General features: G+C 46.7%; 2 protein-coding genes across 5 annotated transcripts; one reads left to right on the top strand and one right to left on the bottom strand.

Annotated features, from left to right (window-relative positions):
• Positions 1 to 6,712: 6,712 nt before the first annotated feature.
• On the bottom strand, positions 6,713 to 27,430 carry GTF2E2 (general transcription factor IIE subunit 2). Of its 2 annotated transcripts, none has more exons than XM_066548887.1 (8): positions 27,380 to 27,430; positions 26,644 to 26,810; positions 17,110 to 17,201; positions 16,609 to 16,716; positions 15,878 to 16,060; positions 15,333 to 15,426; positions 8,249 to 8,364; positions 6,713 to 7,593 (listed from the first exon to the last, which is right to left on the bottom strand). In XM_066548887.1, exons 2-8 carry the CDS (start codon positions 26,804 to 26,806, stop codon positions 7,474 to 7,476), a joined length of 876 nt encoding a protein of 291 aa, XP_066404984.1. In that variant the 5' UTR covers positions 26,807 to 26,810; positions 27,380 to 27,430; the 3' UTR covers positions 6,713 to 7,473. The 2 variants fall into 2 exon arrangements, with proteins under 2 accessions (XP_066404984.1, XP_066404985.1); XM_066548888.1 differs by lacking the exon at positions 27,380 to 27,430 and adding an exon at positions 27,269 to 27,353.
• Positions 18,610 to 24,615, top strand: SMIM18 (small integral membrane protein 18). Of its 3 annotated transcripts, XR_010783606.1 has the most exons (3): positions 18,615 to 18,861; positions 22,047 to 22,822; positions 23,839 to 24,615. XR_010783606.1 is itself a non-coding variant. In XM_066549350.1 (2 exons), exon 2 carries the CDS (start codon positions 22,092 to 22,094, stop codon positions 22,386 to 22,388), a length of 297 nt encoding a protein of 98 aa, XP_066405447.1. In that variant the 5' UTR covers positions 18,610 to 18,865; positions 22,047 to 22,091; the 3' UTR covers positions 22,389 to 24,615. The 3 variants fall into 3 exon arrangements, 2 of the variants coding, with proteins under 2 accessions (XP_066405447.1, XP_066405446.1); XM_066549350.1 differs by having other exon boundaries at positions 18,610 to 18,865; positions 22,047 to 24,615; XM_066549349.1 differs by having other exon boundaries at positions 22,047 to 24,615.
• Positions 27,431 to 27,444: the final 14 nt, after the last annotated feature.

Below are 27,444 nucleotides of genomic sequence, written 5' to 3' on the forward strand. Positions count from 1 at the left end.
CTCCCTCGGGAGCAGCTGAAAGCACTGTAAGGCTCCTGGGTGATTTTTCAGGGTAGATGCCATTGTCCTGTTTGGCTCTCTTGGATCTCTAGGAAAGCTCCATAATCCAGGCTGGAAGGATCAGCAGGCTTTAAAGAAATGACTCCAAGTTTACAAAGATGTTATCGGTTAGTTTTAAACCTACTAATCTTGGCACGGAGCACAGGAGCTGGGATGCAATTTTCCATGAGCTCAGCCTCGGCTGAGGCAAACGTAACCTAGAGACCAAGGGCCAGATTAGCTGTGTATTTTTTTTAACACGCTGGGAATTTTGAAAAACTCCAGTTTGTAAGCCCAACCTAGAAATTCCTCCTCCTTTCTTTGCTCTGCTCCCACCCTGACAAATGTGACCAGCATCCCCAGGAGCTTCAGCCAACACACCAGGCTTCAAAAACAAAGTGCCAGGAGCAAGCTCCAGCTTAGCAAAAGCAGCCTGGCAAACAGGGTGTAAAGGACAGGATTAAAAAAGCTACAAGCTCCAGGGTGGAAGGAAGAGGCATGGCAGTTATTTGAAACCCCTGGCTGGCAGGGATGAGTTAAACCCTTAATGTTGGATGTTAATCCCGCTGTGGCCACCGAGAGTCACAGCTTTCACAGCTTTCCTTCCGAGCTGCATCCAGCGGAGAGGTCTGTTGGCAGGCACGGGGGAGGAAGGGAAGGGAGCCACAACACTGCTGCTCAGCCCAAGAGCTGCTCTGAGCAGCAGCAACTGGCCAAAACCTCTGTCCCAGGCACCACTTTGAGAGACACACAGATGTTTTTGGGAGCGGATTCAGCAGCAAACATCCTGCAGCTAAGAGAGCCATGAAACATTCACACATCCTGGACTTTGCCTGGGCATTGCATCTGCTCCCAGATCTGCCCTGCAAAAGGAAGTGGGGCCTTGCCCAAAATATTTAACCTCTTGAACCATTTTTATTTTTCTAATTTCCCCCAAAAGCCAGCCTGTTTTTGTCTCTGTGCTGATGAGCATTGCCCTCATCAGCAAGGGGCGGGAGCAGGCTGCTGCTCGCCTGGCGTCCCCTTTGCCCGCGGTGACCTTTCCCCCTGCGGCCGGCCGGGGGAACATTCCTTCCCTGTGACCACTGGGGCACTTACAGGAAGGCCCAAGCTGCTGGCTGACGCTGGAGAATTGCAAAACGGGATCAGGGACTCCCATGCCAGAGCTGCCATCCGATACCAGGGAAAAGTCCTGGGGGATATGAACAGGCAGAGCTGGAAAAACCAAAGCGAGATTTTGCACTCTCATTGTTTCCGTTTTCCCAAGTCTTTTTGTTCCCATCCCCCTAGCATAAGGCTAAGCTCAGGGAGGGGGGATGCAGGCAGCTCCTTCCTGTGCATCCCTGCACAGGGGCTGGCTGACCAGTAGCTGGCTGGAAGCAGCTGCAAAGGCAGGGAACAGCTTGGCAGGGCCTAGAGAGAAAACACAGTGCTGATTCCTCACGTCAGATGGACACAAGTGAAGAGCAGAGAAATGGGAACAAGGTGGGAGAGGGAGAGCCACATCTCAGAGGATTTGGGTGGATGGTCAGGCAGCAGCAGAAGGGACAGGGGTCCTGCCACAGGAATGGAGATGCACTAGCCAGGCCAGGGAGAGCAAAGGGCAGACAGAGCTGGCGCCGAGGCCAGCAGCACCCGCAGCTCGGATGAGGCAGGGAGGAGGAGCAAGCCCAGCGCCGCTCCTGGGAGAGGGGGAGAAGGAATAACAAGGCTGGGAGAGGAGAGATGTGAGAGCATCAGGGCTTGGCCAGGCAGCTTTAAAGGCTGAGACACAGGCTGTGAGGGAAGTCACTGGCTGAGAGCAATGAGATGGGTGGCTTTGTGAGGATAGCCGGAGCCTGGCGCAGCACTCAGCATGGATTTGTTCCCCGATTCCTGAAGGGGAAACTGAGAGGTGTCACCCTGCAAAGGCCACTGCACTGCCTGAGAGCTGCCAGGCAAGGCTCTGTTCTCCCTGCCAGCACAAAAAGGAGGACATTCCAACCCAGGGGCATGAGCTGGGTGCTGCAGATGTGATCTGCCCCGAGAGCCAGGTTCCAGCCTACACCTGAACACCACTACCTGCCTCACTCAGGGTACAAACCAAGATGACAGGGGGGCTTAAAAAAGCAAAGCTGAGAAATACCATTAGCAGGTCCCTGAAATGCTGTCTCTAAAATACTGGGAAGTCAACCATTAGCAGAGTCTGGACTCCATCTCTGCAGTCTCCATAATTAATAACCAGCTCAGGAGGGAATAGAGAACACAACCAAACTGATGGAGGCAGGAAGAAATCGCACAAGTACTTCAGGCCTTGGATGCAAGCCCAGAAGTGCAGGTATATAGTCAAAAAATTAACCTAATGGCAGGACAAGCTCCTGCCTTAACCATCCTTTTCCCCTGCTGTGCTTGTACTCTGCACAATGTCCAACCCACGAGGCTGGAGCTGTTCGACACTGTGGCTCCCAGCCACAGAAGCACTGATGGGTTTTCAGAGTCATGGCTGTTTTTCCTGGACTGTTGAGTAACATAGAGGCCACTGCAAGCCAAAGCAGCAGAAAGCAAGCTGGGGGAAACAAAACCTGCTCTTACAGCATGCCAGGAGGCACCAAAGGAACCAGGGCTCAGAGCCACAGGTGGGTACAAGCGGCTGCAGAAGGTCTCTGATCCAACCTCCCTCTCACAACAGGACTGTTGCCACCAAGAGACCTGGGCAGCCTGGTCTTGTCTGGGCAATGCTTGAACCCTCCACAGATGGAGACATCTCCCCACCAGATGTTTTCCTCCTAATATCCAAGAAAAACTTCCCACATTCCCCTATTATGTCATCTGCCATAGCTGCCAAAAGCATTTGACCACATCATCCTTCTTACTGCCCTTCACATTGCTGTACCTTGTGATTAGATACACCCTCAGCCACCTGCTCAACACATTCAGCAGTCCCAGCTCCCCATAACTCCTCCCAGGCCCTCTGCCCCCAGCCCTGACCAGCCTGGGAGCTCCAACCAGCATCTCTGGGGATGGAGGGGTGACTGAATAGAGGGGGAGGCCTAAACTGGACACAGTGCCCAGATGGGAGCTCCCTGGTGCTGAGCAGAGAGCCAACTGCTTCCCTTGCTCTACTGGCCCTTGCTGGAGCAGCGAAGGCTGCAGTCACCTCATTTGGGAAGGGAACAGCTACAGCTGTGCAATGCCAGGGAGCCCTGCTGTATCCAGGCAAGCCCTCTCTTCTGGGGACATGCCAATCTTCCTGATCTGCATGGCAGGGATGTGTCCAGAGAGCCTGAGCAGAGCTGACAACACTGACATGGTCAGAACACACCCACAGAGCCAAAGGACAGACCTGAGGAACAGTGCCAGCGCAGACCCTCCCTCCCCTGGGAAGAGATAAAATCCCAGAGCACCTCCTTTGCCATGTCCCTGACCTTGCCAGCAGAAGGAAGCCAGCACCAGCAGGCTGAGACCCAAGCTCTCCTCTCCCTGATGGCTGCCAGTGGTTAGCCTTGCCATTTTAAACCAGCCAGCACCGAGCACTGGCTCTCCTGGCCATCCTTCCCCCAGAAGCAGGAGCTGCCAGAGGCCCCCGAGGCAGTAACACACAAAGGAATTTCGGCCCGGTACATTAGCAACGACCTGAAAGTGAGCAACAAAGCTGGAAATAATGAGATGTCAGCACCACGGCTGCTTCTGGTAATCTGCAAAGGCAGCCCCTCCCCATCAGCAGGTATCGGGAGCGCAGCTCTCCCTGGTGGCCCGGCACCGCCCGCCCGTGCTCATCGGAAGTGACAGCCCTGGCTGGCTGCAGCCACGTGCAGGGCCTCCCGACCCTTCCCAGGGCTCCCTGGCCTCGCTCTCCTCCGCTCCCTAAAAGCCTGGAGTGATCATGATGAATTATAGATGAGCTCTCGTACACATCGCCTCATGTCAGTTTTCTCATTCAACCATACACCACCCTGCTGCTTTCCATCCCCTTCCAGAATGATCTTCATAAGGGAGGAGGAGGAGGTGGAATAACTCTGCAGTCAGAGCAACTTTTAGGAGAGAAGTTAGTCAGAAGAGATCTATGTGACACACCTGGGCTACTCAATTTGTCTCTTAAAAAAGGAAAACTCTGTTGGTATCAACCCACCAAATCCTGGAGCTGAGGGAACACAATGTCCTTGCTGGACAGGAGCCTCAGGAGAGTGGAAGAGGCAGAGACAGGTATAGACAGCATTGAGATGGGTTTGCCAAAGAACCTTCCTGAAATGCACGAGACCAAGGTGCCTCCCACAACCCACTTCCATCTGAAATACTCTGTTCCATGTTCTCAGCCCAAGTGCCCTCATCCTCCTGGTTTGCAGCAGATGCTTCCAGGGAAGGAGGAGAAAAGCAGGATAATGGCCCAGGGCTGCCAGGACAGGACAGCACATGATGCCTCTCAGCAGCCCTCTGCAATGCCAGCCTGAGGGAAGAAGGGTTTTGTCAAAGTAAGCAAGCTGAGGGCATGGTGGTTTTGGCCACTGGGAGAGTCATTCTGCCACACACAGAACACAAGAGAACATGCTGGAGGAATATGAAGGAGGTTTAAGTTTTTAACAGCTCAACTTCAGCAAAAAGCCTGATCAGGATATAATGCTGTGAAGTGACTGAAGTGGACTGCAATGGTACTAAAATGGTTTCAGCAAACAGACTCATGCTCATATAGTCTGAGATGTTTTCTAGTTCCACCATCTGATTTTTAAGAGGTCTTGGGAAAAAAAAGGAACACCGGGAGCATCTTTGGGAAACAAAATCCAGCTCCTGAAGTCTACAGAAAAGAGAGAGCTCATGTTTCTCTTCTTTTTGACAGGCTTAGAAAATTTGGTCTAGTCACCCTGGAGAAGAGGAGGTTGGATGGAGACTCCACAGCCCCTTCCAGCATCTGGAGGGCCACAGAGGGAAGGAAGCCAGAGAGGGACCCTTTATCAGGGACTGTAGTGACAGGACAAGGGAGAATGGGTACAAACTGAAAGAGGGGAAATTTAGCTTAGATATATGGAAGAAAGACTTCCCTGTCAGGGTGCTGTGGCCCTGGCACAGATTACCCAGACCTGTGGTTGCCCCACCCCTGGAAGTGTCTAAGGCTGGCTTGGAGTGGGTTTGGAGCAACCTGGTCCAGTGGAAGGTGGCAGGGGGTGGAATGGGATGAATGGGATGGGGTTTAAGGTCCCTTCCAAGCCAAACCAGTTTGGGACTCTACAATTCTGTGCTAACTGTCTGAACTTGTTTTCTCCACCACTGCTTTCTATAGTCCATGCCACCACTAACAGGCCAACATGAGCTCCCCTTCAGCTGGTGTTCAGATTTTACCCTAACAAGCTATAAAACTTATTTATGCCCTTTCTGCTACTATTGCAGAAGAGAAGGCATCCACCAGTGAGGCAAAGCAGCTAATTCAGTCTTTTCTACTGGACACCACCTGGACCCTTTTGCTCCTTTGAACACTGGAGCCTGACAAGGCCAGTGCAGCACACAGAGCTCACAGTCACTTTCCCTTTCCTGCTCTCCTGTTTTTTTTGACCTAACATATTTTTAATCTTTCAAAGTAGCTGGAGGCGTTTTCTTTAGACTCAAACTCTATTATCTTAATCACTTGAGCAGAGAAACAAAGCAGGTAGCCTACCTTGCAGCCAGCTTTGGTTCACAGAGAAAGGGCAGTGTTATGTAAGATAAATGGGAAGTTATTCCATGAGACTCCCCAAAGGCAGGAAAAGCAACTCAGAGCTCTGCTGTTGTCCAAACACCACCACCAAAAAAACCACTGCTCAAAAATGCAGCAGATGGAAGGGAATCTTTTTTACCTTGAGTGAAGATGACAGAAGAGAGCTGAACAGTTTTGCAAGTGTGCTGCAGGTACTCAAAGCAGAGCTGTAATGCAAAACTAAAAAGAACCAAAAGGAATTGTTTGTGTTGACCTGGAAGATATAGGAAAGAAAAGAGGTTCAAAACCATCTGGAGCAGCACACTTATATATATATATTTAAAAAGCATGAAATATATATATATAAAAATAATAGAAGAAACTTCCTAACAGCATTTGCCAGCTCCTTAACCAGGGCTGACATATGCAAGGCTGGGAGCACTGCCTGTTTCTCAGAAGAGCAGCCTTTCAAACCAGGAGGATAAATGCTGCACTTACAGAAGCACATTTCCCCAAGCTGACAGAACTTGTTCAGTGCCACAGCAACAAAGCCTCATTCTTCATCTGCTCACGTGGCCGCATCCGACGGCCTCTGCTCTGAGCAAGACAGCAGCCTGAGCTCAGGCAGCAGTGATGTGCCCTCGGTGGGGAGCTGCAGGCGCCTCTTTTATCTCTGATCCTAACCCTGGAAGAACACAGGAACAGCTCCTCTCCTGCAGGGCCGTGCAAACAGGATCAGCATTGACCGGCTCTGCTTCGGAACACAACAATAAGTTATGGAGAGGACACGGTTTGGCCACGGTCCATGTAAGGCTGTGCTGCACACACCACCAGGCATCGACAGGCAGCTTGCATTTAAGGTGGTTCCTCCCCTCTCCCCAGCCATCATTAAAGAGATGACAGTGTCAGCCTAGTACAGTAAGTCACTGAGAGGATAAAAATATAGCAAAGATTCCTTTACCTCCACGAAAAGGAAAACGCAACAAGCACAAATGTTGCTGATTCTCTCATTCTTTAAGGAACAACACTGGAAACCTGCATTGTAAATTTATTACTTAAAAGAAAAAAACACTTGCATTGTAGAGCTTCAGTATTACACCGTCGTTTTATTTCCCTCCTGTGCACAGAGCAGAAGGTGCAACATACTTGTAACCACAACAGTGAGGAGACATCGCCGAGGGCAATTCCTAATTACCATTAGGAAGCTCTGGCTGCATCCCATCCCACAGCCTGCTGGGATTTTGGGAGTGGGGTTTTCTGAGTTTGAGTCTCAGATATCACCGCCTTTCAGTAAAGCTCAGTCCCATGGAAAGGAAGAAGCATATAAACCGTGGGTGTATCTGACTGTGAAAGAAACTTTGCCTGCAGTGATTTTAGGAAAATGTTTTCCTGAAACAGGTAAAACAAATGCTGTATTCAATCCCACTAGAAAGCCCCCTTGTAAGTAATTCCCACTTGTAGGTAAATACCCTCTAAGCAATGTAAAAGCAGAGTTAAGCACTGAGCAGGAATTCCTGCATTACATGCTGAGCACCATTTATGACCCTATGCCAACAGGCAACTAGTGAGAACCTCTTACTCAAAGACATGTTTCCCATTAGCTAATTAAATTAACCTCTAAATTTAGTAGCTCATACTTGCTCTCAAACTGACCTGTTTCACCTCTGGCACTTGCTGGGATGGGGGAAACACATCACATTATTATATACAGTCAGTCCTTGTGTGAGCAGACACCGAGCCCCAGCAGCAGAAAGCCCGTCTAGAAATGTGCATTTGCTCCAGAATTCAAGCGCTCACTGCTTTCCAGGAACCACATCAGAGTAATCTTTTAATACTCCAACCAAGTGGTCATTGTGAGTCTTAAACCGGCGTTTCTTCTGAGAAGCAGGTTTCTTCCTCCTCTGAATGGGAGCCTGCAAGAAGAAACAAACAGTACTCAGAAGATCTGTGACATCTGACCTGACGTGTGACACCGTGCTGGTCACCACTGCTGAGAAAGATGAGCTCTGCCAGAAGCAGGGGTGGGCAGGGAAGGGAAGTGCTGGCTCCTGGAGAAGCAACAGCATCCAATTCCAATGCAGGCAGGGAGATGACCCTGGGGACAGAGCAGAGCCATGGTATCCCAGGCACAGCAGTTAAGTTGGCATTCTTAAGTGCAGCTACAGAAGCAGATACATGTCCCACAGTTCTGTCCACAATCCCACCAGGACTTCAAATATCTTCAGCAGAAAAGTCAACACCCCCCCCTCCACCTTCCTCCCAAAATACTACTACTCTTGATGCATTGTAGAGCTTCAAGCAGAATCTTCCACTGTGGAGCTCACGGGGATTCCTGGAGTTTGCCCTCCTTTGATGCTGCTCAGATTAATTACACCAGCTCTAACATGTCATAAAAATCATTGACTGCTGGCTGCAGCACTTGGTTTTTCCAGTTTTTAACACTGGCCATGCTCCCCCAAGCTCCACAAAGCTGTACATAGGGTCACCAACACGTTTTGGAATTAACACTGAGGGATCAGGAAGGGAGGGATTTCCTACAGAAGAAGATCTATAATTTGTATCTCTTACTATTTTCTTTGGTCCAGTTTCTTGCATGGAAGAAATACCCTGTCGTTTCAGATACTCTTCTATCTTCTCCTCATCCATAGAATCCACAGGAATGCTCCTCCACAGCTTCTGGAATTCTGAAACGACAAACCTGGTTTTATATCCCAGTGAGCAAACCCTGGGCAAAGACCCCACAGGAAGGGAAGGGGAGAGACTTGATTTCAAACACTCCAACATTCTGGCACGTCAGTCTGTCACCGCCAGCAGGCACTCACTCAGCACAGCCTTCACCCTCTCCAAATGCTGATGCACTGCCAAAAACACCCAAAACCGAAAAGATGAAACTCCAACCAACAAAACAACAACAAAACACCCTCAAGCTAAACTGCACTCGAGCATCAGGAGCACCCGGAGGCAACCTGTGCTTTTCGTGTTCGTTTGCTACAGAGTCTCTTTTTGCCTGAGATCTCCAGAGCTCTGTAGGCTGTGAATGAGTTTCACAGATCCCGATGAAGGGCAATCACTAACCAGAAATGGCAACCTCATTTACACATCCTCAGCTGCCACTGACTTGGGAGACTTGTCATCCCATCCCCTAATTTACTGAGGGTTCGAGACATTCTCTTCAGCGGCTCTGAGCCCGTTTTTCACTGCAATACCATCCACACCGTGCTCTACAGATAACAGAGTACTAAAATTCCTCTGGTGTTAAAAAGAAGAGAGACACCTTAAAAACCACAGCAGCAGGAAAACAGACAGAGACAGTAAGTCTTAATTAGAGCAGCTGCCATCTGCCTGCACACTTTCTGCCTCACGTAAAGTTTCACAGAGCCTCTGGAATGCCTTCTCCAGGCAGCGGCTGGTACGATCCTACCTCCCTTCATTCCCCATGCAGGGAGTTAAGATACATCCTGTCAGCAGGTCTGGCTAACAAACTATAAATAAAACACGAGGCACACATAGCAAGGCAAGACTAAATTTTTCCTTTTATTTCCAGATAAATTTAGTATACAGTTGTCAAAACAACCACAACCTCTGCACGCTTAAGGATGTGTCCTGTGCAGCAGGGGATGAGATGCTCCAGTGCCCACTTGCCACAGGTATCCTGGCTCTGGGCACACTGCAACCAAATGGGAGTGTACAACACCAACCCGGTTCCTGCCCTTGGAACAATTCCCTGCCTAAAGCACTTTGTTTTTCTATGCAAATACATGCCTGAGTTTTAGGCGTTCCCGCTGCCAACAGTAAGAGACTGCCCCAGTTTTTCAGGAAACAAAAGAAAGGAATTTCACCACTGAAGAATGACAGTATTTGTTTTTGGTAATGCAGTGGTTTTGAAGAGAACCAAAACCTGTCAAAACACCACGTTTGGTTACAGGGAGATAGCTCACAGCCTGCTTCTCACAGAGGCTATCCAGCACCCTGGGATCAGTGTGCACATCCCTTAATGCAAGGACTGACACTGCAGTCAAGACATCCTCCATCTGCTCATCCATTTTGAGGGGCTTTCCAGGCTTTCAGCATAGCTGCCTGTGCCTGCTATCAGAAATCATCCCTCACCCCATCCAGCTGCAGCAGGTGGAGAAGGTTTGTCCTCTTATCCATAATATCCTGCTGCAAACAAATGTGTCTCCTCATTAGAGTTCAGGATATATGGATAAATACACCCTGGTGCAAAAAAAAGGAAAGCTGAGGATAGGTGCTTAAGGTTAAACCGGTCTACATTCTTCTGGGGAACAGAAGTGAAAAATTAAACACTAGAAAATAAATGGTCAGCTCTTCAGGGATCAGCATGCACAGAAGTGCAGATCACAGTTAATATCTAACTACAGTGGTCTGCATTTCTTGTAGTGCCACGGTTATAACATCACTCCAGCTTCACATCCACCTTCTAAACTCAGCCAAGAAATACAAATAGAACAGGCACCAAGATCCAAAAGTGCAGAGCCAGAATGGACTTTACATACAGACAATTTAATCCATTAATTGGCCCCACCAGAGTCACCATATCATATTCTGCAACTCCATTTAAAAACTCCTCCGTAAATCAGGCTGCTTTCAGCACTACTGCTTTGATTGCAGTAATTGCAAAAGAAACTTCTACTCATTCTGGAGCTCCATGTAGGGCTTTAAAATACTCCACTGCCCAGGGAAGAGGGAGTCACAACAACATGGAAACACTCCCTATTGGAACAAAAAGCACAGGATAAAGGTGGAGAACCACAGGGAGCTGCCACCCTTCAGTGCATACGAGCTGTCTGCACTTGGTGTGTCACCTAGAAGGAAAGGGAGATCCATCCATCCATCCATCACCTCATCACAAAACTGACTTGGTGTAACACCAGACACTGGGCTAAGTGCAAGGTCTGAAGGAAGAGAGCTGCTGGATGGCTGGCACTGAACCATTTACACATTACCTGTCAGGCTTTTAAGTCTCCAAGGACTATGCCCCTATCAGCCAGGGAAAGTTTAAACCTTGGGAATACACTGTCTGAATTATCGTGACATCCCCTCTGAAATATGAGAATGTGTGGGAAAAGCTGGCAATAACTGCAGCTCTCAAGAAACAACCATCTGCATTTGTAGCTGAGGTACTTCTGCACCTCAGAAAATACACCCTTGAGCTGACACAGGGAAAGATTCTTCCCGGTTTCCTTGACAAGAATCCCAAGTGCTGTCACCTTGGCCTTTGCTGTGTGTCTGAAGAGCAGACAACAGCAGCAGAAGGCAGCTCCTAGGGCAGACTTCAATATACAAGATCCATTTTTCACAAGGTTTTTCTTTCACAGGGCACAAGGAGCTCAGTGCTGATGTGTGAGGGGATGGCTGGAGCAGGAGGCTCCCCACATGCTGGCCTGCTGCAGCCAGCCACGGAGAACAGGTTGGGATGTATGCATTCCTGTGGTGCCTGCAGCCATTATGATGACACAGCACATTCAATTTTCCCATTCCGTGCCCTGCTCACTGCTGGGTAATCCTGACACCATCACAGCACAGAAAAGGTGAGACTCTTCTCTCAGAGCCACTCAATTATTTTATCCATCAGCCAGAATGAAGGTAAAATGGCTGCAGGAAGATAAAAAGACAGCAAGGCAGGCCACACTCAGGCACGCTGCAATCTCTGCAGGGCTTAGGCTGCTTTGACAAGGCAGAGCCCAGAAAAAAATCCCCAGGGGAGAAATCTCCCAGGAGCTTCTGGTCAAAGTCATGCAGGTGCTTTGAACCCTCACTGAGATTTGCATTTTTCACAGTGCTTTCAAGTCCTGATTCCAGTGCAGATCTTCCTGAGAAGAGGCACAAAGCTGTGATCCCAGTACTGAGGCAAGTGTCATGAACAAATCCTATACACAATATCTGGCAATCTGATCACTAAAAGATGTTAATTCAGAAACTGGACAGAATCAACACTACTCGCAGGCTGCCTCCTTGCTCCTCCAGAGAGCTAAATTCTGGTCTTCTAAATACTGAGAGGAGGAAATGAGACCAGGAGCTGGTGAAAAGCCAGTTTAGATGTTTGCTGACATCTCCAGCAACATAAAGTCAAAACTCAAAACAATGAGCTCTGACCAGCAGGAAACAACACAGAGCTAAGCTGAGGGCAGCATAACAAAGATTTTGCAGACACCTTCTCTCTCTGAAACACCCAAGGGGTAAGAATGCACAGTTACCTTGATTTTACAGCATCACGAGGTGCCTCATAGATGAAAACAATTTGCACTGACATTCCCTGAGTGATTATACTCTAACCCACTTCCTTTCTGTAAATGCTTACATTTGGGGAATGAAGTCATGGGTAAATGACTGCCTGGTGACTTTGGAGAGGCTTATCCAGCACTTCTGACTGCCTCACCTGCTCTTGCAGAAAGGTTGAGATGGTTGTGGAGATAAACTGATACATCACACAGCTAATAAAATCTGCCAGAGATTAAAAACAGCTTAAAAATCCTCAGTGAGCCAAGCCAAAAGCTGAGCAAAGGATAAAATCAGACAATAACAGTGTAGAAGGGAAGAAACAACAGTCCTAGCAGTCCCAGGGAACGCAGCACTGGATTTATACCAGAAGGAAAAGGTGCTTAGTGCTAAATCTGTGCTGTCCCTGGACCACCACAGCTAGAAATCAGCACTGATCTCAAGCAGTTTTTACAGTGTTCAATTTAAGAAGCTTTAGCCATTCCCTAAAAAGCTCTTCAAAAGCTTAGGAAGAATTTAAAAATAATTAAGTATCTTAATTTTTCAGAAAAAAAATACTTCCTATAGTGCATTCAGCTGGGGAAGATACCATCTCTAGCAGTCAGGCAATTCAACTGGCCTTTCAGCATTCAGCACGGGGGTGAAAGCCTTGTTCACATGCAAAGAACAGGCAGCCTCGACTTGGCTGAAGCACCTGAAATCTGGCCCTGCTTTTATAAACACTTTCAGCTCCACACCACTGACAGCAGATTAATTAGCCAGGAAGTCCAGAAGGAACACATGCAACCTGAACCTTCCTTGGCTAATCACATAAAAGGAAGAACAAAAGCCCTTCTTGCTGCTCAAACCCCCTCCAGTACCCTTGAGATCTCAATATATAGGCAGCGCTCCGTTGCTGCGATACATTGGGATTTATTTTCACAGGGGGAGAAAAAAAAGCTTGTTCAGCCATCAAGGGCAGAGGCAGGCACTGCCAGAAAGGAGGTCCTCCCACTGCTCCAGGCAGAGAGCTCCACAAATTGCCCTGGCTCAGGCAGCAGTGGGAGGGAACCCCACTTTTCAAGGCTATCACCCTCAGCAAACACATGTTCTGAGCTGGGATGTCATAGAGCAGCACTGAGGAGCACAGAGCCCTTATTTCTGAGGATAAACATTAAACTAGAAACATATTTTGAACTGTCATCGGCTGCTAGATCAAAGAGTCTGCCAACACTTCAAGGCTTATTTTGCAGCCTTTTTAAAAACTTCATTTGAACGTTGCCAGAGATAATGAGCTGCAGTAGCATTGCTAAGGCAGAGACGTGTCATAACTCGTCCTGTGCACAGACAATTCTGCCAGTGACTCCCTAAGAGACACCCTTCTGCTGCTCTGGAAAGAATCCTAAAGCAAAGCTGCTCAGGAAGGGTGGCTTTCCTTCGTCACAGGATAACAGGGCTGGAAAAAGGACCTGCTCCAGCTGCAGTGAGTGAGTGAACATACTCAGGTATGTTTCCAGCACTGTGGCATACTCAGGTGGATCACAATGTTCACAAAAGAGAAAATATTCTTGCCCCCTCTCAGAACAAAGCATCAAAAGGAAAACCAAAACCAGCAGGAACAGAGCAACAACAAAACATCACTTCTGGCTGGGATGGGGAGCTGCTGCCACCTGCGGATAAAAGGAAGCAGAGCCACCTTGAACTACAAACACTGCTCGAAGGATCCCTTCAGGACCCACACTGCAGCTTAAATGCCTTCCTTCAGCAGGAGGCCAGGCGTTTTAGGGAGTTTTTTTAACCTCTTCCTCCGTCTGGGAGCAACAGCTCCCTCTGTTTTGTGTAAGAGGAGCCCGGGATTTATCCTGGCTGCCTGATGCCTCTGTCTACATCTTAACAAAGTGGGCTCTGTTACGAAATTTGACAGCTAATCCTGGAGTTATTACAAGCTAATAGCAACAGGGTAGAGACCTCCCTCTGATCACTCTTTTAGTATGGTTCGGTTCCTGCTATCGGGAAAAAATTGCACAAGAAAACACACTCATTTAGCAACACAACTGTGATACAACCAGTGGCTAAAACTTAAAAGCTCTGTCTCAAAAGTTACTGCAAGAGCACTGATTTCTAAATGTTTTGGCCATGTTCAGACCCCCAAAAACCGTGGGCAATGGACTGAAGAGGCACTACCTCAACAGAAGGACAGGGTTCATGGTAAACTCCTAAACATTTGGAAATCAGACATTCCCCAGTGAATCCATACTGCATTTTGCATATGGCTGCATTGCCCCTACCAAGAAATGACAGAAATCATTGTTTAAAAAGAAATTCACTGCAACCTTTTGAGATATTTTTCAATATTTTTAAATGCTGTAGATGCCACCTCTGCTTAATCACCTTTGTGAAACAAAGCTATCGTTACTGAGATTACAAGTGTGTACTCTCAGTACATAACAAATAGTTAATGATACACATCTTTAGTTGCTAAATTCTATTGGAAATAAAGATTCCCCTGGAGGTAGGCAAAGAAAGAAAGATATTTATGCATCCTCCTGTGGTCCTGGAAGTAGAGCAGTTCAAATTGTATCAAAACTCTTTTTTTTTACCATACATAATGTGATGCTGTGTGATGCAATGGCTTTATGTGTCATGTTACAAGAACAATACGTTAAAAAAAGAAAGTGTTCAATGTCACTGAATCATCCAAAATAAGATCTTCTGACACAGACTGCCTTCCCCTTTCTGCATTTACAGACACCTCATGCTGACATTTATGTCCTTACTGGAACACATCCTGATTTCTGTGCATAAAATGGCACCAGAGGATTTTACCACCATTTGTGACACAGCAAACACACTGAACTTGTGAAGCCCCAAATCCACTCCAGCCCTGGGCAGCAGCACTGCCCCCACATCTGTGCTCTCCTCCCAGCTTTAACCACCCTCTTCTCAAGAATTTTGCTCACATCTCTTCCCTCCGTGCTTCCTCCTTCTGTTCCATTTATGGCTTCTTGCTGCATTCACCAGTAAAAGGCACATGGTTCATGAACAGGAAAAAAAACCAACAAAAATCTTGCACCCCCAAATCATTCTTTTGGGGTTTTTTTGGCTTCCCCTTAAGCAGAAAAATGTTAGATGCCATTTCAGTCACAGTGAGGTGGCTTTTAGTCTCTTCTGTACCACTACTCTGGAAGACAACTGGTGGATTCCTGGTGCCATGTTCCAATGCAGACATCATAAAGAAGAGGATATTACCACTGGACTCACTTGCTGGTCTCATTAGCCTCATGTTAATATCAACACTCCCCTCACATCTGGACACACCTAATATTTCATTATCACCCTAAAAGACTGCTCTACCTGAAGGCTGCTTATACACAGATGTGCTTAAGGTGAATTCAGATCAATTGTCATGGAGACCCCCATGTAAAACAACACCTACCTTCATCCACAGCAAAGTGACAGCTCTTGTCGTTGTAGAAAAGAATTTTCTTCTTATCAGGGCGATTAACAAAGATGATCTGGTCCCCTAAAGCCTCAAAAACAAATGCAAAACAACAACTCAAAATCACTTTGTTTCCAAGCTGAAGGTCTCCAACCCCAACAGAGCCAGACCTTGGGCTAATAAAAGCAACAACAAACTGGAGAAGCTGCAAAGTAACTGGCCATGAAACACATGAGTACACTAATAAATCAAAAAGGAGATTCAGAGGACTGAGGTCAAGGTGTGAAAGCAGAACTAAATGCCTGCAGTTGGAATGTGGGAGATCAGGAGTCTTTTGTGAGAAAGAGCTCTGAGAGCTGTGCTGAGACATCAGGGCAAATCTGAACGTAAAGGATGAAATACAGAAAATGCCACAATATCAGATCTGCTGAAATGACACGTGAGTTATCAAAAGAACAGCAACAGCTCATGAGAAAGCTCTGTCTTAGTGTCTCTCTTCCCTGTGAGAAGTGACAGCTGAACTGCAGCCACATGTTGCTCACCTTTATGGCTTTCTGTGCATTGGGCAGCCCTTCCTCGATGTCTTCCAGAAGGATTCCTCCCAGCCCTCGCTGGTCGTGCTTGTCCAAGAGCCTGAGCAGAGCCTTTTTGTCTTTCAAGTTGTACTTGGGTTTGAAGGCATACTTCCCATCCACAACGTCTATTTTTGGGTTGTTGACTAGAGCCTGTAACAGGGACAGAAATTTCAAACCTTGAAACAGTGCAGACACTTACTACTTTTTTCCTGGTGTGCTTTTGAGCACATCAATTACACGTTACAGCTGCCAGGCTGGAGCTTTGAGTTGAAACAGATTCTAAATCCTTGGATCCTACAATTCACCACAACACACAGTACCTCTAAGAGAGAAGGGACCCAACTTTGGTGCTGCAGGGTATTTGTTTACCTTTCTTCATCTGGCAAAGGCTCGGTGATGACTTTTTATACGCTTCTTGGGAGGAACTCTTCCATTCCATTCTGATATTCTGGTTCATTATGGAAGAAGCCTGGAGCTACTTTTTGGAAGACTTCAGCAAAGTCAAGCTTCCCTCACAACCAACAGTGCCAGAGCAGAGGTTTCTGCTCCCCAGAATATCAGTATTGTCAGCAAGGAATGCTACAGTCTGACTTAGTAGTTTCTTGAAGAAGGGATGACATATTAATAATTTTACAAATGTATGTAATTCAGCTTTATCAGAATTCTTTAATGAAAATCTGAACATGTGTTTTCTTTACCTCACTCATTAACCATTGTTTCTGCTTGAGTCCAATATCTAAATGCTGTGTTTCATCCAGTATCTCCTCCAGGGTTAATGGATGTGTGTCACCACGCTGGTGCCGGGTCTGCAAAAGCAAACGGCATCTCTTACAGCTCTGTACTCACTTTATTCAGCAACTCAATCACCAAAAAGTAGCTGAGATTAGCACCAAATTACACTTTATTTTGATCACTAGCCTATGAATCCCAAAACCTGACAGCATCTTGAAATTCCTGCAAATAAACACCTTTATTTTGGTTGCAGAGTGACCTGGGATAATCAGGATTTCAGTTATGAAAAAATATGCTAACAATTTCATTTACTGACAGCACATAGAATTTAACAAGCAGTTTCTTGAAATTCTCACTCTTGCAGTAAAAGAATTTCAGAGGTTGAAACATTCAGCATTTTCTAGCCACAGGACAAGAAACAATTAAATTATTTAAAACCAGTATTATTTTACACCAAAACACCATACCTTCATATAATTCACTATTTTAGCAAGGACTCCAAACTTGTAGCCAGAGCCTCCTGAGAGGGCTTTCAAGTTAAATGATCCATTGCTGTGATCTACAAAGAAAGAAAACAAACAATTAGAGGGTGCTTTGATAGCTTCCTCTTGGCTCTGAGCTCCATCACAAACAGGAGTGGCAGAAGCAGCCACCCCCAGGTGAGTCCTTGCACACATCTTGATCCAGACCCAGGGACTCGGAGGACACAGCTCTGGAGCATTTCTGGGCAGAACTCCACGAATAAAAAGTTAAGAAAGCAGCAAGTGACTGCAGAGTTCCTGGCACAAGAGAACATGTTTAATTTGGTGGCTTAACATCCCATAATCATTTACACTACATGAATCCACGCTGAAATAATGCACTGCTTTTGCTCCACCAATACCTTCCTGCTGCTGAGATGGGGGCACAAAGCTTCCCTTCTTCCCCAAAGGCACTCAGTGGTTACACAGCAAGGAAAGGAAGGCTGTGAATTTTTTTTTTTAAATTATTGTTTCAAGTGGTTCTAGTGGAGAATTTATTAAACAGAGCCATACAAATGCAAACCAATTCAACCTGGTGTGTTGCACCACTGGAACAACAACTCAGAACCCCCTCTGTTGTCATCTCTGGTTGTCTTTATCATGAGGTTTGCTAGCACTTTGTTTCAAAAGTTCTTGCAAGGTTGTTAATGACCATTTAATAAACGTCAGCTCTTAGCACAGCACATTAAACACAAATATCCACAAACCACTATCACAAGCCACAGGCTCATTACCAGCACAACATTGCTCAAACCTAATGGCAACAATTTTCTGGAATTTCAGCTACTCCAGAAAAAGAACACCATCTCTTTGTCACCATGGGGAGTGTTTAATCCTCTGGTGATTTCTAAACACATCTGACAGGACAACAGTTATCTCAGATATATGGAGCTCCTATTGTTTCTGTGGAAAAATCAGTGTAGCAAGAGAAAAGAACAGAATCGTGAAGCTGTTACATGACATCAAAGTCTTAAAGGCTTTATAAGCACAACAATTCTAAAATTAACATAGAAATATCACTGTAGCTACAGAGGAATATTTTATTCTGGTTACTAAATTAAAAGAAGGAAAATCAAAAGCCGGCTCTCCCTGAAGATGTAGCCCATAGGGATTTTTCCCTACAAGGTTCCCTTTAAAGATTAAAAATTAATGTCTATGTAGGACATTTTATAAATAAATAGAAAAATCATAGATGCAATGAGAGGTCTGAAGTGACCAAAATAAATTCAGAGGTACAACAAACAGTTAAGACAACTTATCATGTTTTTGTTCTGTCAGATTTGAATTGAATCGGGAAGATAATCTGGTTTAATCTGCCTGCTTGCAGTCGATGACAAGAGAATCTAACCCCACGGTGAGGCTGGAAATCTGCAGATATTAACACTTCAAACGTCACGGTTTGATGGCTGATCCGGGCACAAAGCAGAGCAGGGTCGTGGCCAACCTCTGCTAACGAGCTCATCCCACCCCAAAAAACAAGAACAGGGAGGCATTTGCTTCTCATTCCAGACAGTAAGAGTCACATTTCTGAATGATTTACTCCTGGGGTTGAGGGCTCGATGCAAATGAGCACAAAGGAAGTTGTCAGCAGCATCGTGCTCTGGCCAATGGAAGGAAAGCTCCATCTTAGCTGTGCCATAGGCTGCACTAAAAAAAGGGACCAGAACGGCGCTCTCTCAGCATCCTTTCACACAAGAGGTAGGTGTGTATCATTTTATAACATTCTCTCAGGTTTATCTTGATTACTGAAAGAAAATATGCCTGTAAGCTGAGAACCTGTAAAAGCTTCTTGGAATCAGAATGATTTTTCTCTAGGCTGAGCAGGGTTTATCCCGCTGAATGTGGAGGAGCTTGTCTTGCACGATCAGATGAGCACTTTCACCATCTGTGCACTAATGGAAAATTGATGACCACTCCATCTTACAGCAGAGCTAACACAACCAGCCAAGATTCAGTAAACAAAATGGATTTCGTACTTGCAGGGGAGGTGGCTGGTTTCCTGCAGCCTCACGTTCCTGGTGATTGATTCTATGTATTTGCACAGAAATGACAGCAAAAGGGTTTTCCTTAAAACAAAGGCAGCTCCAGTTGAAATGTGAGCAGCGTTACCTCCCAGGGGGTATTCCGTAAATTAGGCTGCCTAAAAGAGATCTGTGTGTGTGTGGAGGAGAAACCTGTTCTAGAAACAGGTAGGGAGAAAATCCCTGTGCCTGCTGTTACCTTTGGAAACACTGGAGCAGCCATAGACACAAGGCAAACAGCCAGGTTAGAATGCACCTGAGATTTGTAAATGCTCAGTGCCTTCTTAAACAGGGCTTCCTCAGAGCTGCATTAAAAGGATTTTCTGCCAGTCATTTCCCTCTGCTCCGTGATTTCAAATAAAGCTGCTCCTCTGCAGTGCCCAAAGATGCTAATGCTTTTAAATTAAAACCTAGTGCATTAAATATTTAACTCGTTGCATTTTGGATATGTACAACTGCTGACTTGATTGTAAATCAGACTGGCTGATGATACAAATCTGACCTGTGCCATTACAAAATAAGTAAAACTTCAGGAAACCAGCCCATTTTTGACAGCTTTCAAGGACACTAACCTCATTAGTGCTGTTTTAATTCTGAACAGTCAGCAACAGCTACTTCAGCCTCGTTTTCAATAATTTCAATAATTACAGCAAAGAGTAGCTGATCTTTATCTGCCTCGCCCTGTGGAGAGATCATCATCCTCATCCTCCTCCTCCTCAAGAAGCATTAAATTCCATCTCCTGGCTTAAAGACAAACATCTCTCCACTGTGCAAACTGCTGCCCTATTAGTGGATGTGGAGTGGGGAGGGAATGGCTGCCCTGATGGAGCAGAAAGGGGTTGGCTGTGGAGTGGGGAGGGAACGGCTGTGAAGTGGGGAGGGAATGGCTGCCCTGATGGAGCTTGTGGAGCAGAAAGGGGCTGGCTGTGGAGTGGGAAGGGGCTGGCTGTCCTGATGGAGCCTGTGAAGCGGGAAGGGAATGACTGTGGAGTGGGAAGGGAATGGCTGTTGCACTGTTTCCCGGCCATGCCGTGCTCAAGATACTCCTCTCCTCTTAGGAACAGAGCTACTCCCTTGGCAGAGAGCTGTTCTGGCTAAACAGTGCAAATCTGACCAATCCCTCCAGTGGCCACAGATCTTGATCACTTTGAGCAATATAAATGAAAAAATCCCACCAAAACTTATTAAATTTTGCATCACAGAAACAGCCTGGTTTTGTGCCTGGTGTTTATAGAGCAAGCAAACTTACATATAACAAAACCCTCAGTCCTAGAAATCTGTTTACAAAGTTCAAAACAAAACTCTTTTCTTTCCCAAAGGTATCCTTTTGCCATTTAAAACACACAATTAAATCCTGCTTATTTTAATTACTCCTCAAAGGGGACTCCAAATCCTTTTATTCAGCTCCCCCCTCTCTCTTTCTCTTGTGGATTATTTTGAAATAAGTCTTCAAGCCACCCCTTCAAAAACCCTCACGACTTTTAGCCCCATAACAGGTTGGCTGAGTTTCCTTCCCACACCGTGACCAAACCAAGCCACTCTCTTGAAGCCAGGACCTGACTCAAGCCAGGAGTATTTTTAGCTAGGATTTGCTCTGTAAACTTTTGTTTAAGGAAAAAAAACAAAAAAAACCAACAATTTAATTAATCCCATCCATCTCAGTTATACACTGTATATTCAATTACTAATCTGTGTACCCAGCTACAGATTTAAGTTACTGCAACTGCTCCAATAAATGTCTGTGTGAAACACTAATGCCAGGGACCTTCCCAACAACAGAGCTCTTTTGTTTCAATTTAAATCCACAGAAGATAAAAGGATAAAGAACAAAATGTATAATATTAGAACAATAAAAATAAGACATAGATCACAGGCTGGTTTGGCAGCATGATCCTGGTTTTCACCATTTTCTTTAATAATTTCACAGAAATAAGGACAGGTGCTCAGACTGCTTTAGTAGACACCATCACCACCATGTTCCACCTAAAAACTCCTTGCTGTTTCCCCAAAGAAATGGAGACCTGACTTGATCTCCTCCTCCCACACCAGTTTTAAACTGCCTGAGGGATTCAAAGGTTATTATGACATCCTACAGCCACAGCAGATAACCAGAAGTTACTGTAGCTCCTTGGACAATTTTTATTGCATTAGACTATTGAGCAAAAGCAGATTTGCTGGAGTCAGCTTCTTGCTTCATCTTCCCCACACCACAGAGCAGCCTCTTCCTCTGCTGGGTGCCAAGCCAGGCTTAGGCAGAGTTGAAAATAAGGAGGAACTCCTCAGGAAGGGTTGGGTTTTTGGTGTTATCCATCCCAGTGACTACAGCACCACAAACAAGATTTCCAAACACTCCCAGTGCCATCTGGGCAGCCAAATTTCTCCAGCACAAACCACTCAGCAGGGGAAGAGCAGGGAAATGAAGAGGTCAGGAAATCTGCCCTCCTGAAGTCCAGAGAGTTTTACAGGTGAATAAGTCTGTGCTGACAGGCAATTCCAAAATAATAAGGCCTTTCACACTACAAGACTGATGATGCACAGGTGGTTGAAACCATTGCACACCTTGAAAATCTAGTTTGTAAGCTGTTTGTGCATATAATCGAAATAAAGAAGCAAAGCTCTCTCATTCCTGAATCACTTACACCGCATCATGCCTGCATGAACCAGACACTGCTGAAATAAATGTTCCAGGTCTATCACAAACTTACACACCTGGAGTTTGATATTTTGGTGAGCAAATACAAGTATGCAACAATCCATGTTAGTAGAAACTTTGAGCACTTAGTCTAAGTAGCTCCAATTTGTGATAATATCACAGTATTTCCTTGATTGACAGTTCTCAACAGCTTTGTTTTTGTGTTTCAGCTCCCAAATCTGTGCCAGTGAGCATACCCAGGCAGCTCCTCAAGGATGGCAACCCTCAATAGCACCCACTGGAATGAAACTACTACATCCATCTCCCAGTATCTGGGCTTCCAAGTGCAAAAAATTTACCCTTTCCATGACAACTGGAACACTGCCTGCTTTGTCATCCTGATCATATTTATCTTCACTGTAGTTTCTCTGGTGGTGCTGGCTTTCCTGTATGAACTGCTGGACTGCTGCTGCTGTGTGAAAAACAAAACTGTGAAGGACTTGGAGAACGAGCCCAATCCTGTCAGAGCAATGCTGAACAGCTTCAGGAAGCGAGACACAGAGGTGGTGTAGGAAGCACTGAGCACCTCCACTTGGAGAACCTGGTTTGACACCTGGAATGAAGCCTCCTGTAGCTTACAAACAAACAAGTTGTGTGCTTTTTTCTTTTGGACTTAAATACCCACAGTGGCAATTTTATCTCTGGATGTGAGCTGGAATAATTGGCAAAGGTTTTCCAAGTGCTCAGCAGAAAGACAATCTACTACAGTGTTATGGGAGGGAAAAAGATTGTTGTTTTTAGATGAACTGTTGCTGTTTATATTGAGTGACTAGCATAGAATTTTGTCTACCTGACCAAACAAATGCTGCCTAACATGCATAAAACTCTGTTGCTTAACTGTAGAAAACAATTATAAAATGTCCAACAGTCTAATCACATTCCGTGCAAAGACAGCAGTGTTGTCCCACCGAGTCAACCACACAGGGACAGGACAGACAGACAAAGGGTAAGAAAAAAGTTGGGAGAGGAGGGTTGGAAGGCAAGAGACCCTTCAGGCAGGAGAGGACTGGGTGCATTCTAGCCTTTGGCAGTGCTTTTTATTAAGGGTTTTTTGCTTTTAGAAGAGAGGGTGGTGGGAGGAAGACTAAGCCAACAAGAAATGTATCCCTAAAATGGTCTCTTCTAGTTCTCCTAAGGGTAGTTTGACCCTTTCTTCCCCCCCTTCTCCAGTTCCAGGGAGCTGTTCTCCCCTTACTTCATATGCAGTCTGGCCAACAATTTCTGGGTGTTGACACCTGCATAACCCACTACCTTCAGAACATCTGACCCTATCCAAAAATACTGCTGGAAATGAACAGGGACAATTCTCTGCCTCAAGGCTGCTACTTCTGTGGCAACCACAACACTACAGGGAGTGGGACATGCCAGATCTATCACCCCTATCCCAAACTTCCAAAGCCAAACTGAAACTGGTGGAGTTCTTGCCAAGAGCACAGGGAGATGGTCCACAGACCTCCCACACTGAGGAGGGGGATGGCACCCAGCCCAGGTGCAGCTTTCAGCACTTTGCACAAGAGAATCTCGCTTGACTCATTTCACTTGACTTCATCTGCCTGCTGACACATCCCAGAGCTCACACTCAGCCCTTGCTCATGTCCTGGCCACAGAACTCTCACACCTCTGGCTCACCAGCCCCCCGTGCTGTGCTGTGACAGTGGTTTTTAAAACCATTCAAGTTTTGCAGTTACAAATGACAACTGTAATAAAAATGTCCAACAGTGTAGCCAACAGTAACTCCTGGCAAGTCCTTCACCCTCCTGAATCCCCACAGAAATGTCCCAGAGCAAAGCTACACGTGGGAAAAGTTATTTAACCCCAGAAAACATTCCTGTCACAAAGGAAACAAAACCCACCTAAATGGCCACAGCCACAAGAGACCTCACAGTCCATCCATGTCTGAAAAACCTCGACCAGTACCTATAATGATCTCTTTTTTTTGCATATATCAAATCCCCCTCTCAGGCTGAGCATGACTAAGCTCCAGAAGATCTGGACACAGTGGAAGACTTGCTAATGGGCACTGGTTGGGGAGATGGAGTCACAAGACACCCAGGGCAGGATGAACTAGCACAGCTAGTCCAGTGATTCACCTGGAGAAGCAAACTCCCTCCTGCAGTCACAAATCCCCACAGACACACTTCTTCAAGCCCAAAATCAAAAGCACAACTGATGGAAGCCAATGCCCTGAGTACAAGATCATTTAGGACTCACACTGAGATGGATGACGGAGATAATGCCATTGGTGATAAGGATGACATGCCACCTTCTGCTGTGTAACAGCATCAGACTGGGAAGCCCTGCTCAAGAGGCCAGAGTAGCCATCAGGATGCACTGAGTTAAATCCTGGCTCTCTCCTAAAAGGAAATGCTCTGGACACTTGCAGCATTCCCACAAAGTGCCCATCAAGCTGCACACAAGAGGGCAGTGTGTGCAGCACGCCAGCCTCTGCTGCTCTGGCAATGCCTTCCTGAGAAGCACATGGAACGACATATGCTGGGACTCATCCCAGCTTTTTATTTCACAGGTCTGCAAAGGGGAATGGGGGTGGGCACAAGGAACAGAAGGCAAAGGTGGCCCCTTGCACAGTACCAGAGAAGACTCAGGATGATTCTTTCCCACAAAACAGCCCCTGAAGATTCTGACTCTTGACAACTGTCAGCAGAGACCACTGAGACAAAGGTCTTAAGACAAAGACCACAGCCACAATTTACTATTGATTAATAAAATGAAATGAACAGATTTGATCCATTTCATTTATTTCCAGTTCCTGTTCTGAACTGAGCAAACTAGCTTTGAATTTTTTCAAATAACTTGTTGAAACAATGACAGTAATGTCTGTATAATAATCACTATAGGAGCAGTGGGAAGCTTAGAGCCAGACTTCACAGACAGGCCAGATTTAGCTGCACAGTCTCTTGAAGATTAGCATTGTCTCCAAACCTCTCCTCCCTCAAAAAGTATCAAGGGCAGGCTCTCTGAGCCACAGAACCACAGAGCCAGGGAGGCACTACATACCCAGGGACTATCAGTGCCAGCACACAAATTATAAGGTGATAAAGGTGACTCCCTTTATCACCTCTGTGGCCACTGCACAACAAAACTAGGACTGACCACCCTATTTTTGTCTCTTTGGGGCAGTGGGACAGGGATTTCCCAACACCAGGTTGTTACTCCACCTCCTGTCTCTGACACCCACACATCCTGACAGGCATCTGCCAATCTGGCAAGTGAAATAAAGTGTGTTTTGAGGCAGAGGATTTTGACTCTGCAGCATAAAAATGTTGTAGAAACCCTGGAGCCTCTCTGGTACTGCCTGGAACGCAGCCAGCAACATAAAAGATCAACTTTATCTCCTCAGAGCCACCTCGGGTCCCTGTTTGTGTAAGCGAATTGTCTGACAGCCACAACAGCACTTAAAGAAACCCTCAGCCCACAGAAACCACAGAAACAAGATGAAACCTTCTTTATCTGCTCAAATCCTCCAGATCAGGCTCACATTTGTACCCTCTGCCCTCTTCCTGACTCCCCATCTCTTCTTCCAAGCAAACCTCACTCACCCCAGTGACGCAGCCTAGGATATTCCACGCAGAATTTTGTTTTATTTGGAGAGTGTAAAAAAGGGATGGATGGAAACCTGGCCTCCCTTGATTTATTTTAGAATGTCTGGCTGATACTTTATTTGGTGCCTGAGAAGCTGCAGACACATACCCAAATTCCCAACTCTTCCCCTGGGACAGAAGATGCTTCCCTCCTCCCAAACTCCCTGATGTTTTTCTCTGTTGTTTTTAGCTCTATTGTTTCTCCTGGAGTTTGGGAGAGAGCCACGTGGGTATTATTCAAAATATGAGCATGGACTGAGTTTGCACAACAGGGTATTTTGTGATTTAGTAACTCCTGGCACTTGATCTGACCTTTAAAGTGCACTTGAGAACTGCCACTGCTTTGGGAGCAAATCCTCTCCCCGGTGCTGCACTTTCCACACACTCCCACTATTTTTGGTGCTGCTTTATTAATTGTTTATTTGATACTAGGAGACTCATTATCAGTGCCACCACCTCCCCAGAGAAATGCCACAACTCCTCAGTAAAACAGGCAGAAAACCCTGGAATGCCTGGTGCTCACGAGCAAAGCTTAGCTCCCAGGTGAAATGAGACAACTGCTAATTGCAAGCCAAACAAGAAACACCTGGCAAAACCCCTAAAACAAAATCCCCAAACAAGATACACCTGGAAAAATCCATCTCAGGTATGAACACCCTCCAAGTTAAGAGTTACCTAAATGTTTTAGGTACTCTTTTGCCAGAAATAATCACCGAACAGGTTGGGAAGGAAGGGAGCCTAAAGATTATCCAGTTCCAACCCCCTGCCATGGGGACACTTTCCATTAGACCAGGTTGATCCAGGGCCTACCCAATATGGCAAACACAGAGAAAATGAATGGCACTGCCTGTCCAGCAAGCACTGAAACTCAGTTTCCAAAAGCACATCCAAAGCACAGTTTCACATCAATAATTTTGGCAGCACAGATTCTTCCAACAGAGCAACAGCAAACGAGCCACGGGATGAGGCTTAACACACATACACAGTAGGGAATGGGTTTTTCACACTGTGCAAGTGACTTTCTTAGCAAAAGTGGTAATTGAAGAGAAATTGACAACATCCACCAGCAAAACTCACAGATACAGCATTATTCACATTAATAAACCACAGCTTAAAGGCAAACAGCAGGAAACACCAAGCACCTGCTGGACAGGAGACTTCCACCCACCTGTGGTTTGTTTTGAGCTGGAGGAGCCCCCTTGTTCTACCTTGGCCTTCTTCTTCTTGGAAGCAGAGGAGTCGGAGGAGAGCGCTGGGCGTTTCTCTACGGCGGGCGTGGAGAGGGCTCGCTTTTTGAACAGCTCCCGCTCCCGCAGCAAGCTGGGGTCCATGATTCTGCCACGGGGAAAAGGCGAGAGAAAGGTGTCAGCCTCACCGAGGTATTTAGGAGCAGAAGCAGCTATTTATCACGGAATGTGCTGAGCTCGATGGGGTCCCAGCACTGAGTCCGACTCCCAGCCCCACACAGGACAGCCCAAGAGCCCCTCCCGGGCCTGGCAGTGTTGTCCAAAGGCCCCGTGAGCTGCGGCAGGATCGGTGCCGTGACCACATCCCGGAGGAGCAATTTACTCCTTGTGTGTTCCTCCTTTTCCCCAACACGGACTTGAATAACACATTCAAGGTGTCAGAGCACTACCGGAACCTTAAGGAACGTGAACAGCAAAGCCGAACAGGGATAGGAGAGCCCTGCACCAGCTTAACGAGGCACCTCACAGCAGGACGGAACAAAGTGGCAGCCCGGCGGGCGGGCGGAAACCACGGGCCGGGGGGTACCGGCGCCTCGCCGCCCCTACCCTCGCGCACAGAGCTGGGCCGCCGCTCCCCCGTCCCCCTCTCCGCTCCTGTCCCGGTGCCGGTCCCACTGCGGCTGCCCCGTCCCCTCAGGGCGGCCCCCGCCCGCTCACCCGCGCACCGCCGCCGCCTAGCGAGCCATGCCGCTCCCGGCAGCCCTTGCGCGCCACGCCCCGGA

This window comes from Molothrus aeneus, chromosome 4 (assembly GCF_037042795.1).
Source record: "Molothrus aeneus isolate 106 chromosome 4, BPBGC_Maene_1.0, whole genome shotgun sequence".
Lineage (NCBI taxonomy): Eukaryota > Metazoa > Chordata > Aves > Passeriformes > Icteridae > Molothrus > Molothrus aeneus.